General features: G+C 42.2%; 1 protein-coding gene across 1 annotated transcript; it reads left to right on the forward strand.

Moving 5' to 3' along the window:
* Positions 1–1,365: 1,365 nt before the first annotated feature.
* On the forward strand, positions 1,366–13,270 carry LOC123052820 (ubiquitin C-terminal hydrolase 12). Its single transcript, XM_044476162.1, has 32 exons — positions 1,366–1,548; positions 1,863–1,938; positions 2,675–2,822; positions 2,923–3,080; positions 3,285–3,550; positions 3,633–3,851; positions 3,950–4,058; positions 4,144–4,259; positions 4,484–4,582; positions 5,272–5,381; positions 5,748–5,822; positions 6,504–6,582; positions 6,666–6,812; positions 6,887–6,967; positions 7,067–7,186; positions 7,661–7,783; positions 8,565–8,642; positions 8,744–8,832; positions 8,920–9,028; positions 9,152–9,220; positions 9,315–9,425; positions 9,841–9,896; positions 9,981–10,158; positions 10,250–10,351; positions 10,425–10,496; positions 10,607–10,672; positions 10,756–10,821; positions 10,922–11,005; positions 11,360–11,476; positions 12,427–12,501; positions 12,582–12,665; positions 12,751–13,270. The coding sequence occupies exons 1-32, from the start codon at positions 1,513–1,515 to the stop codon at positions 12,790–12,792; spliced, it is 3,360 nt and encodes a 1,119-aa protein (XP_044332097.1). The 5' UTR covers positions 1,366–1,512; the 3' UTR covers positions 12,793–13,270.
* Positions 13,271–14,460: the final 1,190 nt, after the last annotated feature.

Consider the following 14,460-nt stretch of genomic DNA (forward strand, 5'->3'; position numbering starts at 1 on the left):
GTTCAGCCCGCGCACGGTGGCCATGCCAGCGCACGCGTAGGCGACCGTGTCGATGAAGGGGAGGAGGAACTCGCCGTTGCAGGTACGGTGGACGGTGAAGTCACTGGGCTGCAGCGACACGCGAGAGCAGACGACACGAGCGACGTCAGCGGTGGACACACTGGAGCGGTTGCCGACCACGCTGGCGACGAGTGCAAGCCCGAGGCCGTGCTCGGGCGCGTCGATGCGCCCGGAGCGCGGCATGTAGCAAATTGCACCCGCCGGGCGCAGCGAGGGGTGCCCCGACATCACGGTGATTTCGCGTGATGAGGAGGCAGAGAGGGAGGCCGTTGCTGGAGAGGGGGTGCCCGCAACGGTGGGGGTCGAGGAGGAGGTGGGTGACGGGGAGCCGGGCCTGGAAGACGCAGGCTGGTTCGGTTCGGCCACGTTTGATGCGGAGGAGCTTGCGGAGATCGGGGAGGAGGTCCATGGCCGCTTGGAAGGAGCCAGGGGAGCTGGGACGCGGCGTGGTGCAGTTCCTGGCGATGTGGCCGAAGAAGCGACATTGCTGGCAGCGGACGTCGCGCCTGCACTCAGAGCGGGGGTGGAAGCCGAGACAGCGGGGGTGGAAGCCGAGACAGCGGGGGCACTCGCCGGGAGCTGGCGGCGACGGCGGGTCGCGACACGCTCCAAGGCTGCGACGACGACGCCGGGGGTTGCGCGGAGAGCGCGGTCTCTTGTCGCTCGTGGCGACCCTCCAACCGTCGTCTCGGTCGGCCTCGTGCCCATGGTCCACACGATGGACCTTGGAGCGAGGGATGCGGCGCAGGACCGACGACGATGGTGGGGGTGGGGGTGGAGGAGGGGCCTGGTGATGGGGCATCGTGCGGAGCACGTCGAGGTAAGATGGGGCCTCAGATCCAGCGGAGGAGGGACTCGACTCCATCCATCTCAGCTCGCGGCTGCGGCCGGCGGGCGAGGTGGCCATCAAGGGAGGTGGGCAACGGTGCCGGAGTGGTGGACGTCGCGAGCATGGGGGCGCCGGGGCCGGAGTGCCCGACGGCGCAGGAAAGGCTTGGCGCTTGGCACTCAAGACTCTTACGCAGAAAAAATCTAATTCTGCTAATAATCTTCAACACTGTTTAGCTAGCAAGGACAAGTTAAACCGTGCAAATGAGAATGGACCCTACCTCAGTTAAAAAGATTGGAGAAGCGAAGCAAACAAGGTTACCGAACTCCAGTGTCTAGCAGAGTCCACGCGCCACGCATTGCGCCCATGAAATCTGGGCCGTCCACACCTCAATAATTCTCCCGTATCCCCCGTCCATTCCCCCACCGTCCTTGCTCCGCAAGCCTCCGCATAAGACCCTGGAACTTTCCACGACCCCCAAAACCTCCCCGCTTTCTCTCTCCTCCACCTCCCCCCTTCCCCACCTCCACCCCCACCTCGCGATCTCCACGCCTCCCGCAACCCACTCCCGGGGCGGGCCCCACATCGCCGCCGGCCACCCCCTGGTCCCCTCCCCCGTCGCTATGACGATCTCCACACCGCCCCCGGCGCCCGCAGAGGTAAGCTTGCGCGGGGTGGCCGAGGCAGCCCTCTCCCCGCAGCATCCCCTTTCTCCCTCTTTGCCTTCCTCCTCGCGCGGGCCCTGTCCGTCTCTTTGGGCAGCCGCGATGCCGTATGCATCGTCGCCTGCGGACGCCGCGGTGTCCGTTGCCCTAGGCTTCTGGGTTGGTTTCCTGGGTGGGGGTTCTGGCGTTGGTGCCCTCAGCCAGGGTGTGCATCCCGCGTGGGCGGAATGGATTCTAGGGTTTGGGGTTTTTAGCCGCTTTGATGAGGTTTGTTGGGATGGATCTGATATCACGTCAATTTTGCGCAGCCGCAGCCGCAGCAGGAGGAAGAGGAGGTGCTCGTGCCGCACCAGGAGCTACCCAACGGGACGCAGCCAATGGAAGGTTCTCTTCCGTCACCTCGCCTCGCTTTTCTGCTACGGCTTGTCATTTATTTTATTGCCTGTTGACGCTCTCAGACGTGTGTTGTGTCGAACTGATTAGCTACCCTGTAGGTTGCGTGTTGCTGTCTCGTTTTTCTTTCCCTTTGGTGGGAGTATTTTGCTGCCTTATTGTGTAGAACGATGATTCGTTATTTGATTGATTGCAGGATTTTTTACTTTCTGCCTTATGCAGGATTGCTATTGTTTATCATATTTGTTGTGCAGAATGGTGATTCATCATTTGCTTGATCTGTTAGTTGCTCTATACTCAGAGCTATCATGGTTCTGTGTAGTTTTGTTAGATATAATGCCAATCACTGCTCCCAGTTAACAAAAAAGCTTACTTGCTTCGCTTGCAACGTTATTTCCTTGCCCCACGCTGGGTTATTGATCTACTTGTGACATTTTATGCCAATGTGGTTCTGTAGTAATTGTTACGGTTGTTGTAATTGCGTTTTTGTGTAATTGCATTGACACAGAAACTTCTTTTATTTGCTTTCTTTCTGGGTTGCATTTTCTGTCTCTCTATGCAGTATGTTCAGCAAATGCATTTAATCACGCCCTTTGTTTGTGCTTCGTGGTAAATACAGGATCCAGTTGGAACTGGTGTGCTATTAAGTGTTGTTTTGGTATTATATGTGATTGCCATGTAAGGTTAAGCCGTATTCATTCATGCTGACTCTGTATTGTCACTCCAGTTGTGCCTGCTGAGCCAGCTGCTACTGTCGAAAACCAGCCAACAGAGGATACACCAATCTCGAGATTTACTTGGACCATTGATAACCTATCAAGAGTGAATACGAAGAAGCTCTACTCTGAAACTTTTGTTGTTGGTGGCTACAAGTGGTAGGTTCCTACTGCTCTTTTTCTCCGAAATAGTATTTGATTAGCCCTGGTCTCCGAGAATGTCTGGTAGTGTTCTTTATCAAATCCTTTTTGTTTTCAGGCGAGTTTTGATTTTCCCAAGGGGAAATAATGTTGAATTCTTGTCAATGTATTTGGATGTTGCTGATTCAGCAGTCTTGCCCTATGGATGGACTAGATATGCACAGTTCAGCCTCTCAGTGGTTAATCAAATTCACAACAAGTTTACAATAAGAAAAGGTACTTTTTTGCCCCTTTTGTGTGTAATAATCTGCTGGCGAAGAAGAATGCTTATGGTACATTGGTTTGCAATTTATGCATTTTACATAAAGTTCTCTGACCATCTTCTAGTCACCCTACAATTGGAACTGTTTAACCAATAGAGATAATATTTTGATCTGAGGTGTAACGGCTTCTATAACAAGTGAATTGAAATGCTTGCAGAAACACAACATCAGTTCTCTGCTCGAGAAAGCGATTGGGGTTTCACTTCATTTATGCCTTTGAGTGAACTCTACAATCCCAGTAGAGGTTATCTTGTAAATGATACTTGTGTAATAGAAGCAGAGGTTGCTGTGTGTAAGGTTGTTGATTATTGGAGTTATGACTCTAAAAAGGAGACTGGCTATGTTGGCCTCAAAAATCAAGGTGCCACTTGCTATATGAATTCTCTCCTTCAGACTCTCTATCACATTCCATATTTCAGAAAGGTACTGACTCCTTATTCACAGATTATTTTCTTTTTCTGCTCAACCTATCTGGATTGTGGTAACTTGGTATATTGCTTGCTAGGCGGTTTATCATATGCCCACTACTGAGAATGATATGCCCTCAGGAAGCATTCCATTAGCTCTTCAAAGTCTCTTTTATAAGTTGCAGTATAATGACAGCAGTGTTTCCACAAAGGAGCTAACAAAATCTTTTGGGTGGGACATGCATGATTCATTTATGCAACATGATGTGCAAGAACTAAATAGAGTTCTTTCTGAGAAGTTGGAAGATAAGATGAAGGTTTGACATCTGTAAGCTCTTTCTTTTTATATCCTCCGGTATTGTTTATTGAATCATATATCTCTGACTGAATTATACCTGTACAATGTTGATTCAAGGGAACCGTTGTGGAGGGCACAATACAACAATTATTTGAAGGGCATCACATGAACTATATCGAGTGTATCAATGTGGACTTTAAATCAACAAGGAAGGAATCCTTCTATGGCAAGTGACGCTGTTACTGAAAATGGTTAACAAAGTTTAAACCTTGCACCCTTGTTTGACCTAATTGTAGTGTATGCTTCTGCAGACCTACAGCTTGATGTCAAAGGTTGTCAGGACGTCTATGCTTCATTCGACAAGTATGTGGAGGTGGAGCGCCTGGAAGGTGATAACAAGTATCACGCGGAACAGCATGGATTGCAGGTTAGTCCTCTGGAGCTTTTGTGGCAGCTCAAGCGACCCATGCACCCTCTCAACCTTGGGTTCCCTGAACTTAATCTAAATAGGGCTACACCACCCCCACACACCCTAACCCCATGCTGATTGTTGAATATAGTGAGCTGTGGTCACCAGTTACCTGATTATCTGGCAACAAAGTAAATTGATTTATTGCATGGGTTTCTTAATTAGACATATTGTTGTTTCAGGATGCAAAGAAAGGTGTTCTTTTTATCGACTTCCCTCCTGTTCTACAACTTCAGCTAAAACGCTTTGAATATGATTTCATGCGTGACACAATGGTGAAGGTTTGTATCAGCGCCGCCAACTTATTACTTATCCGTCTCTGTTTTCGCATTCCAGTAAATTTGAAGATGATGGCTTTGTGGTAGGGGAAAGTTTAGACCTGACAGGGCTTGCACATTTGTCTGAGTATCTATTTGAAGCGCAGAAATGCTTACACATATCTCTGAGTATCTGTATTTGAAGCGCAGAAATGCCTATTTAAAAGAATGCAGCACAGTATTATCTAGCATATGTCTGATCTCAGGGAACCATAGTAGTAACACTGTTATCTTCTAGGGTGGTAATAACCTTCTGTTCAGTGATGTTGACTGAGTACTCCATGTGCAGTGTGAACAAAATGCTAACACTTGTATCAGGCTGATACATTCCCGAGTTTACATCAGCCGTCTGTTTGAAAGTTGGAATAATGTCTCAACATGTCTCTTTAGTCACTTTTTTTTAACTTTCTGGATTATTAGATTTCTACCACAGCTGCATATACTAAGATGACATCAAGTGGTATAAATGATTTTCAAGTGCAACAACATCACCTCATTCAATACTGTTTTAGTTATTGGAAATGCAAATCCTAACTTAGTTCATAAAATTCAAGTCTCCTTTGCTTTTTTTATCTTCTACTCCCTCCGTCCCCTAAAATTCAAGTCTCCTTTGCTTTTTTGAAGAATACTTACCTCTACTTCCTGAAATGCAGATAAATGACCGTTACGAGTTCCCACTTCAGTTGGATCTGGATAGAGATGATGGGAAGTATTTATCTCCCGATGCAGACAGGAATGTGCGAAATCTTTACACTTTGCACAGGTTCGGTTGGATATTCTAATGTTTTCTTGTGTAAGATTTTGATAGTTGAAGATGTCACATATCATGGTTAATTAGCCAATAGTACTGGAGGTGAATTTGATGTTCTGATATTGCCATTTCTCCTGTCCTCAACTTACCTAGAGATCCTAGCCAGACCATAGTTAATATATCCATTAACTTAAGCTAAATCCAAGTAAAGATGCATGGTTCTTGATCAGACACAATTACGGTATAACAGCTTGGGGGGGGGGGTGTAATGGCCCAACCTTTTAGATGGTCTAGGTAAAAAGTAAAATAATGATTGCAACTCATAATTACATGTTAATATTTATCTTGATACAGTTCATAACAGTTAATTTCTTGCAGTGTTCTTGTCCATAGTGGCGGTGTTCATGGCGGGCATTACTATGCTTTCATAAGACCTACGCTCTCTGATCAGTGGTATGTCTGTTTGCCTGGATTGTTTTTTATGACTGACTCTGCTCCCCTTAGGAAAATAGCAGATTCTTGCAACCATCTTGGCCGTGCTGGGCTTGTCAACATTTTTTTTACTCTTGCTGGATTTGGTCAGATGCTGTTTGCAGCTGGACAGCATGGTGCTGCCTGCCAACTTGCAAATAAAATTTCACAGTATTTTGTTAAATGCACCTGTGGCGGTGCTACCTGGCTTATCGAACTCATGATGATTTGGAATTGTTCGCAAAGAGTTTATTTTTTGTTTTGGCAATGATGCATGTTTTTCGACAATGTTTTCGAGAAAATGCAAAGAGATTTTTGCATTTCTTTGTATTGAGAAGATAGGGTTTATCGTACAATCCTCCTAGGAGGTACAGAAGTACAGAACTGATGATGAAAACAGGGAATCAGTGCACGTCCCATGTCTGGGGGATGATGTCGCGAAGGCCAGCGGCTCCCGCCTTGGCCCAGAGCGACACCTTACGTTTGATTATTTTTGCTCATCTACTCTAGAAATTTATTTGTATCTTAAACCAAATGTATCCATTGTAAGTAGTTGTTGGCATGCATGATGGCCACCTTTGCTTTTCAAAACATAATATGATCTTGTTGGCTAGTTGTTGTGTTCATGTTTAATTTAATTACTCGCTGAGCAACAATTTCCAGGTTCAAGTTCGATGATGAGCGTGTAACAAAAGAAGATGCAAAGAGGGCATTGGAAGAGCAATATGGTGGTGAGGAGGAGGTTCGTTACAATTCCTCATGGGTACAATACCTTTATTTGGTGTCTGAACGTTGGGCTAATTAATCGTACCTACATTTTTGCAGCTACCCCAGACTAATCCTGGCTTAAACAACACTCCGTTCAAGTTTACCAAATATTCGAACGCATACATGCTTGTATACATTCGTGAAAGTGACAAGGACAAAATAATTTGTAATGTGGATGAGAAGGACATAGCTGAGCACCTTCGAGTAAGCTGTCTCCTAAGATATCTGTCTATTGAGAGCTTCTATTTTAGTAGTCTTATATTTCCATGTGCTCCCAGATTAGACTGGAAAAGGACCGTGAAGAGAAGGAGCGCCGGAAAAAGGAGAAAGCTGAGGCCCACCTATATACCATCATTAAGGTATTTGAGTCTACCTGCTGGGCGTAGAAAACATCAACTGTTTTAAGCAGCTTTGTGTTATTTTCACTTACTTTTCTCACATGTTTTCTTCCTGTATAGGTTGCTAGGGATGACGATTTGACTGCTCAGATAGGGAAAGATATATATTTTGATCTTGTTGATCATGATAAAGTCCCGAGCTTTCGTATTCAAAAGCAGATGCCTTTTACTCAATTCAAGGTAATTACATGGGGCAAGACTATGTTTGCTGTGATGCTGCTTTTGGCTTATTCCAGCTGTAGGAATCGAATCAGGCTGTTGCTTATTACTGGTTGTATCCATAAACCAAAACCGATGATTCAAGGGCTCGAGTGGCCCTATCTTGTTACATGACACTTTTTGGTAAAAATAACACTTTGAGGCCTATCTCAGATGGACTAGTTGCTGTTTGTTCTTCAAAAATAGTAAGCCTAAAATGTTGCAATAATACTTTGGTTTTAAGTAGCACATTTATGTGTTTCTTAACATTCTGGAGGTGTAGCCTATTGTGAATCATTGATAGGATTTCTAATTTACCAGTATGATATCAAGGAGGAATATGTCTTGCTTGCTACAGCTATGTGCACTGTTATTTTGGAATACCAAACTTAGCGCCAATAAGAGTAGAATTTCATGGTTTCCATGTTGATCAGTCATCTGTGAAGTGCTTTACAGGAGGAGGTAGCAAAAGAATTGGGCATCCCTACGCAGTTTCAACGATTTTGGTTGTGGGCCAAGCGGCAAAACCATACCTACCGACCCAATCGACCGTTGACTCCTCAAGAAGAAGCACTAACTGTAAGATGCTTCCATTACATTGCATTGGATAATGATTTTCTTGTCTCTAGTTCTCCTTGAGTATTTGCAAGGGCTGAATGGAACATACACATACTTTATGTTATGGTTTTGGTATGCTGTGGTTTCTTGGTTGATTACTCTGTCTTCAACTAGTAATTTTGTGATAACTTATGGTGTTCATAATTGAAATCTGTTTGTATTACGATGCGGTAGTTCTTTTGGATGTTTATTATTTGTTTTTAATTGATTATTAATCAATATTGGGTATTGAATACCACCACTCGTCTAAGCAAGTTTCTGTTGAATTGTCTATGGTTGTGCACTCCAGTAGACTAGCAGTAATTTATTGTCTGTAAGATAGTAGAAATATAAAAGATATAACCTGTAAATAAAAAGATTTGACCAGTAGAAAATACCACATTACTAGTTGCACATACTTCTTATCAGACAAGTTGCACCTGCTCTGATTCTTCCACTTGATTGCATGTCACCCATTAGTATCATCTTATGTGCAACCACTATGTAAAAGCATTCTCTTTTTGCAGTCAAAACTTTCCTGTTCATTCAACTGTCGACATAATTTACTTGATTCTAATGACAGCCAGGGTCTCCTATGTTTTCTTCTCTTTTTAAGTCGCAGTCAAACTAGATCTAGCCCGATTTAATTATTGGTGTGATCTCTTGTGAAAATAATACTTCCCTGTCTTTCTTTCAGCATTTGTATTCTCTTTATGCATATGGGCAAACACACTTAACTCTTAAGGGTAAACATTTTATGTAGGTTGGGCAATTAAAGGAAGCAGCAAACAAGGCCCACAACGCAGAACTGAAGTTGTTCTTGGAAGTTGAACTTGGGCTGGTAATAGCGCACACCTTCCCCGTCTGTTTCGGTGCAGTATTGATATTGTCATTTACTTCCAACTAAAATAAATTTGTTTGCAATTTTTATGGGCAATGCAGGACCTAAAACCTCTTACTCTACCAGACAAGACCAGAGAGGATATTTTGCTTTTCTTCAAACTCTATGATCCTGAGAAGGAACAGCTGAGGTACTTCTCATACTTTCTAACCTTCTGCATCATTGCTCATTTGTGATTAGACTAGAGTCTTACTTGTCTGATGAATGCTTTCTTCAGGTATGTTGGTAGGCTCTTTGTGAAGGCTTCAGGAAGACCACAGGATATTCTGCCAAAATTGAGAAAAATGGCTGGTTTTTTGCAAGATGATGATGTTGAACTTTACGAGGTATGTTGGTAGGCTCTTTGTGAACTTTACGAGGGTAATGAGTCTTGAAGCTTAATTAGCCTGATGCATATGTGATAAGCATATTATTTTGGTTCAGTATCTTACATCTTCCACCAATTTTAGGAAATTAAGTTCGAGCCAAATGTGATGTGTGAATACATTGATAATAGGATTATATTTCGCTCTTGCCAGGTAAAATCTGATGTCTATAATTCTATATTTTGAACTGATATCGTTCTTGTTTCTCTGATATTGTCATATCTGAATTTTTTTTTTGTGTTCACAGCTGGAAGATGGTGATATTGTTTGTTTTCAAAAATCCCCAAAGCCAGACACTGCCGACCAGTTTAGATACCCTGATGTCCCATCGTTTCTGGTGTATATACGTAACAGACAGGTGCGAAAGAACACTCCACTTGCTAGTTCAGAATCTTATATTATCTGATGTTTACACACATTTTCCTTGCTGTGACATTTTCTTGCCTTGTACTCCCTCCGTCCGAAAAAGCTTGTCCCAAGCTTGTCCCTCAAATGGATGTATCTAGCACTAACTTGATGGTAGATACATCCATTTGAGGGACAAGCTTTTTCGGACGGAGGGATCAGATTACTAGTGTTTCCAACATTTTTTAAGAAAAAGAACAGTTGCACACGATTTCTTTGATTGTATCTAGTTTTGTTTGCTATCTTATTTCCCAAATTCATTTTACCATCTCTCTAGGACTGTGCTCTCATATTGCATGTGTATGTTATGATCATCATATATATTGTACAATTTTTATATACGATTAACTGCTGTTATCATTGTTTAGGTTGTCCACTTCCGGTCGTTGGAGAAGCCCAAGGAGGATGATTTTTGCCTAGAGATGTAAACATTTGGACATATTGTGATAAATAAATCTTGGTATTCTGCATCGTTACTGACTTCCTTCTCTTCACCCTTCCTGTATAGGTCAAAGATTTTCACGTACGATGAAGTTGTAGAAAAAGTTGCTCAACAGCTTGGTGTTGATGACCCATCAAAAATTCGTCTTACATCACATAATTGTTACTCTCAACAGCCTAAGCCTCAACCCATTAAGTACAGAGGCGTTGAACGTTTGCTAGATATGCTGATTCACTACAATCAGGTTTGTGACAAACTAATCATTACATGATCATTAGTTGCTTAATAACAACTAAAGTGAAGAGTAACATATCTAATAACTTTTCATGCATCAGACTTCTGATATTCTGTACTATGAAGTATTGGATATACCCCTGCCAGAACTACAAGCATTGAAGACATTGAAAGTTACATATCATCATGCCACCAAGGATGAGGTTATTTGGTTGAAACTTTTAAAGCTTTGTAGTAGATTGATTTTGTCCAATAGTCTCAAATGTATTTTACCAGGTGTCTGTTCACAGTATAAGATTGCCAAAAAATAGCACGGTTGGTGATGTTCTAAGTGATATCAAATCAAAGGTAAACTGTAGTATCCTTATCTTATGGTCTGTATGGCATGTACTAGATCGCTTTATTGCTTATATGATGCCAGCTCATGTTCTATGCATCCTTCTGTCATTGTCAATCAGGTTGACCTGTCTCATCCTGATGCTGAACTTCGATTACTTGAAGTTTTCTACCACAAGATATACAAGGTGGTACATGCTAGTTTAACACCTCTTAGTTGCATTTAGTTCCACACAGTAGACAAGTGTTATTTACCATGTATTTGCTGCAGATATTTGCACCCAGTGAAAAGATAGAAAACATCAACGATCAGTACTGGACACTGCGTGCAGAGGAGGTATGTGATGATATGCCATGCTTTACAAAACCAGAACCCCCCCACCCCAACACACGCACACACCACCCGTTCAACGGATGATGTTATCTTTTCTTTGTAGGTACCGGAGGAGGAGAAAAACCTTGGTCCTTTTGATCGCTTGATTCATGTATACCATTTTACCAAAGACACTCAAAACCAAACGGTAATGAAGTTTGGCTAATGCTTGCCCTCAGTTACTCGTTCAATGGTTGTGTTCTGTAAAACACAAAAAATACAGCCTGGTTGTGAGTAGTTCCTCAAATGCAGTTGGACGAACTTTTAGTCACTGTACCACATTTGGCTTTAAGTTACTTTGTCATTCACTGAAAGAAATGCTTTAGCTGTGTCTCTAATACTCCAATATTTGACATTGTTGTGTTCTGCCCACCATCCAGCATAAATGATGGAATTGGGGGCAAGGCAATTATTACTAAGCAAGATTTCCTTGGTCTGCTTCTGATAGCATATTTGGATCTCTAGTTAACCACATGCTTGATATTTATCCTGATTTCCACAGCAAGTTCAGAATTTTGGAGAACCTTTCTTTATGGTTATTCGTGAGGATGAGACCTTATCTTCTATTAAAGAACGTTTACAGAAAAAGCTTAAGGTCTCAGATGAGGATTTCTCCAAGGTAATGAGGATTTTTCCATGGTTTCTGCAGCATATATTGCGATGTATATAAATATGTGGTTTTATTTTTTTGCTATAGCGGCATAGTGCATCTGTGTCCGCCGCCCAATCTTCGTTAGATGTGATGTTATTGAGATATGTGTATGCTTACTAGTTAGAATATTTAACACCAATCAAACATCAAATATCTGAGTTGGCATTTATAGCCCAAGGTCTCCCTCGGGGCTTAAGAAACACAGTTAGCTATCAAATTTTGGTTGGCGCTCATAAAATGATTATGAAAAGCATAAGCTTTTTCTTTTTTCTGGTAGGTTTTTCGTTAGCGGCTTATCGCCCATATATTTCGATGTGGAACTTAAAATATTCCGAGACATACTGTCACAAACCTTGGTTCATGAATGCTTAGGTGATGGGGGATATAGTGGAGGTTCTTAATTTCATCAAAGCGGTCCTCTGTGTTTCGAAGCCTAACAATCTAAAATAAGTAACTAAATTATGCTTCTCTAAATTGGTGTTAACCTAATTGGAAAGGTACCCCTTCCGTCGCAAAATAAGTGTCTTAACCTCAGTACAACTTTGTACTAAAGTTAGTACAAATTGAGACACTTATTTTGGGATGGAGGAAGTATTAATACTTATTGGAAGATAGCGGGGGTCCATCCCAACTGGCGACAACTCCCTGTGGGCTAGGACATGAGTTGCTTATCTGCATGACACATCATCCACAATGCATATAATTAATCGACTGCATTGGTCTAAGCTTGGCAGTAATCTCTAGAAAATTAGGCTTTGTCCATTTGAAGCTGTTGGGCTGCTTTAAACATGATGCATACTATCTTTTTATTTCTCCGAGGCATGTTTATCTTGCATTTTGTATGTGGAGCTGACCCCTAGTGCAAACATTGGTTAAAATGTACTTGTCCGATGCTAACAAATGTTCTATTTGAACAGTGGAAATTTGCGTACATATCCCTTGGTCGCCCAGACTATTTTGAAGATTCTGACACTGTAGCTACGAGATTTCAGGTACTATGATGCTAGTTATCTACTTGATGAAGCAGCTTTTGTAGCGCTTAATTTGATTTCAATTGTATAAACTTGTTTAGAGAAACATGTATGGAGCTTGGGAGCAGTATCTTGGACTGGAGCACCCGGACACAGCGCCAAGAAAGGCACATAGTGCTAACCAGGTACTTGCTGCACATTGTTGCAACTTGTGCCAATAATGTCAGGCGTGTTGTCTGGAATTTTGCTAATTTCATATTTTGTGCGCAGAACCGCCATTCATTTGAGAGGCCTGTAAAGATCTACAACTAGACAGTTGTGAGAAGCGGGAGCGACGTCCTGCCATGCAATACCACAAGCAAGTGGCTGAAAGTGAAATTGCTGCTTGAATAAATCGTGTACCATATGATGGCAGGACTGGTTGCTCAAGTTAATGACGGAGCCTGTAAGCTAGCGTTTCCGCGCACTCTGCCCTGGATATATAAAGTTTGTGCAGAGATGACCCAACGAACCATCACCTTTTAGTAGATAAGGAGGCTGTTTTTCTTTTCTTGCACTAGGTGCTCTATACAGTCAAATAGCTAGTGGATTGCTTGGTTCTGCAGTTGTTGCTAGGTGCGAGTTGTTGATGATGCTTTTTCTGTATATTATTGTTGTGAGCTGTACAAGTCCAGTCCTTGTTGACGGTCACACGGTATCTGTAACTCCAGTGATGATATAGTGCTCTGCGTCTTTTCACAAATTTGTATTATCTGACTCTCCTAAGCTGTGCTACAGGGCTATTGCCACACCTGACTCGAGTTTGAGCTTCCTTACCCTCTGCTCTAGTTGCACCATTTGAAGTCTTTTTGCAGCTGTTACAAGTAAATGTAAACGAGAGACGGGCTAGAGCAAATGATTCAATCAGTTATCTTTATTGATGGGAATGAATCCTTATATACAACATGGATGGAATCGTGGGATTACACATGCGGGACAGCGGGTATTTATCCCCTAATAACACTGGGTTATTATTCTTAACAGCAGCCTTAAACTGAAAGTTAGGGCTGGGAAGTCTCGGTTCAAAAGTATGCTAGTAACATGGTTTGCCTAGGATTTTAAGGTTCGATGATCCTTGCGGGTGGTCTCTGATATAACTGAACTTTCATCAACACAACCAAAGGACACAATTTTGGTGGTAGTCAAGTTTTTTATTTGAAGGGTGATGGTAGTGAAGTTTTGTTTATGATGATTGTGGAAATGCAGTGGATCCAGATTCAGCCTGTATGGGTTTCGTGAGTAGGAACGAACTATTTCCTGTCTGATTTCTGCAAATATTCGGCCTTCTAAATCTGAGTAGATTACGCATGAATGTTCAAATTCTCTTGGCATGAAAGTAAAATAAAAAAGATATATTCCAAAAAAGCTTTAAAAGAATTCTGATTTTTTTAGCTAACATTAAATTTTTTTTCGAGTGCTAGCAAATTTCATCATATCACATTTGTGAAAGTTGTGGCAAACAAATATAAAATCAGCGCCCCAAAATGCTTTTGAAAGTAGCACCTTCGGAGCATCAATATTGTTTTTTTGTCACACTTCCACAAATGTGATTCTATGATGAAAATTTGCAAGCACTCAAAACATTTCTAAATGTTGCCACAAAAGAATGCATGTATTATTTAAACTTTTTTTTTTCGATTTTACTGCTCATCCGGACTCATTTGAGCCCGAGCTAAGAAACTCCATGTCCCGTTAACAATAGGTACTCTCACCCATCATGATATCTAAATGTTGCCACAAAAGAACATATTTTTTCTTTATATTTGCCATAAACCAAAAACAAAATGACACGGTGTAATGTTTTTGATTTATTTGATCCACTGCGCAAAAATAAATCATAAAAACTGCCATGCCAAAAAAATAGAATTTCCATGCTAATAATAAAAAATCGCCACCTTCTTGATCATAAATGCCATGCCAACAATATTAAAAATGCCATAC

This window comes from Triticum aestivum, chromosome 2D, assembly GCF_018294505.1.
Source record: "Triticum aestivum cultivar Chinese Spring chromosome 2D, IWGSC CS RefSeq v2.1, whole genome shotgun sequence".
NCBI classification, from domain to species: domain Eukaryota; kingdom Viridiplantae; phylum Streptophyta; class Magnoliopsida; order Poales; family Poaceae; genus Triticum; species Triticum aestivum.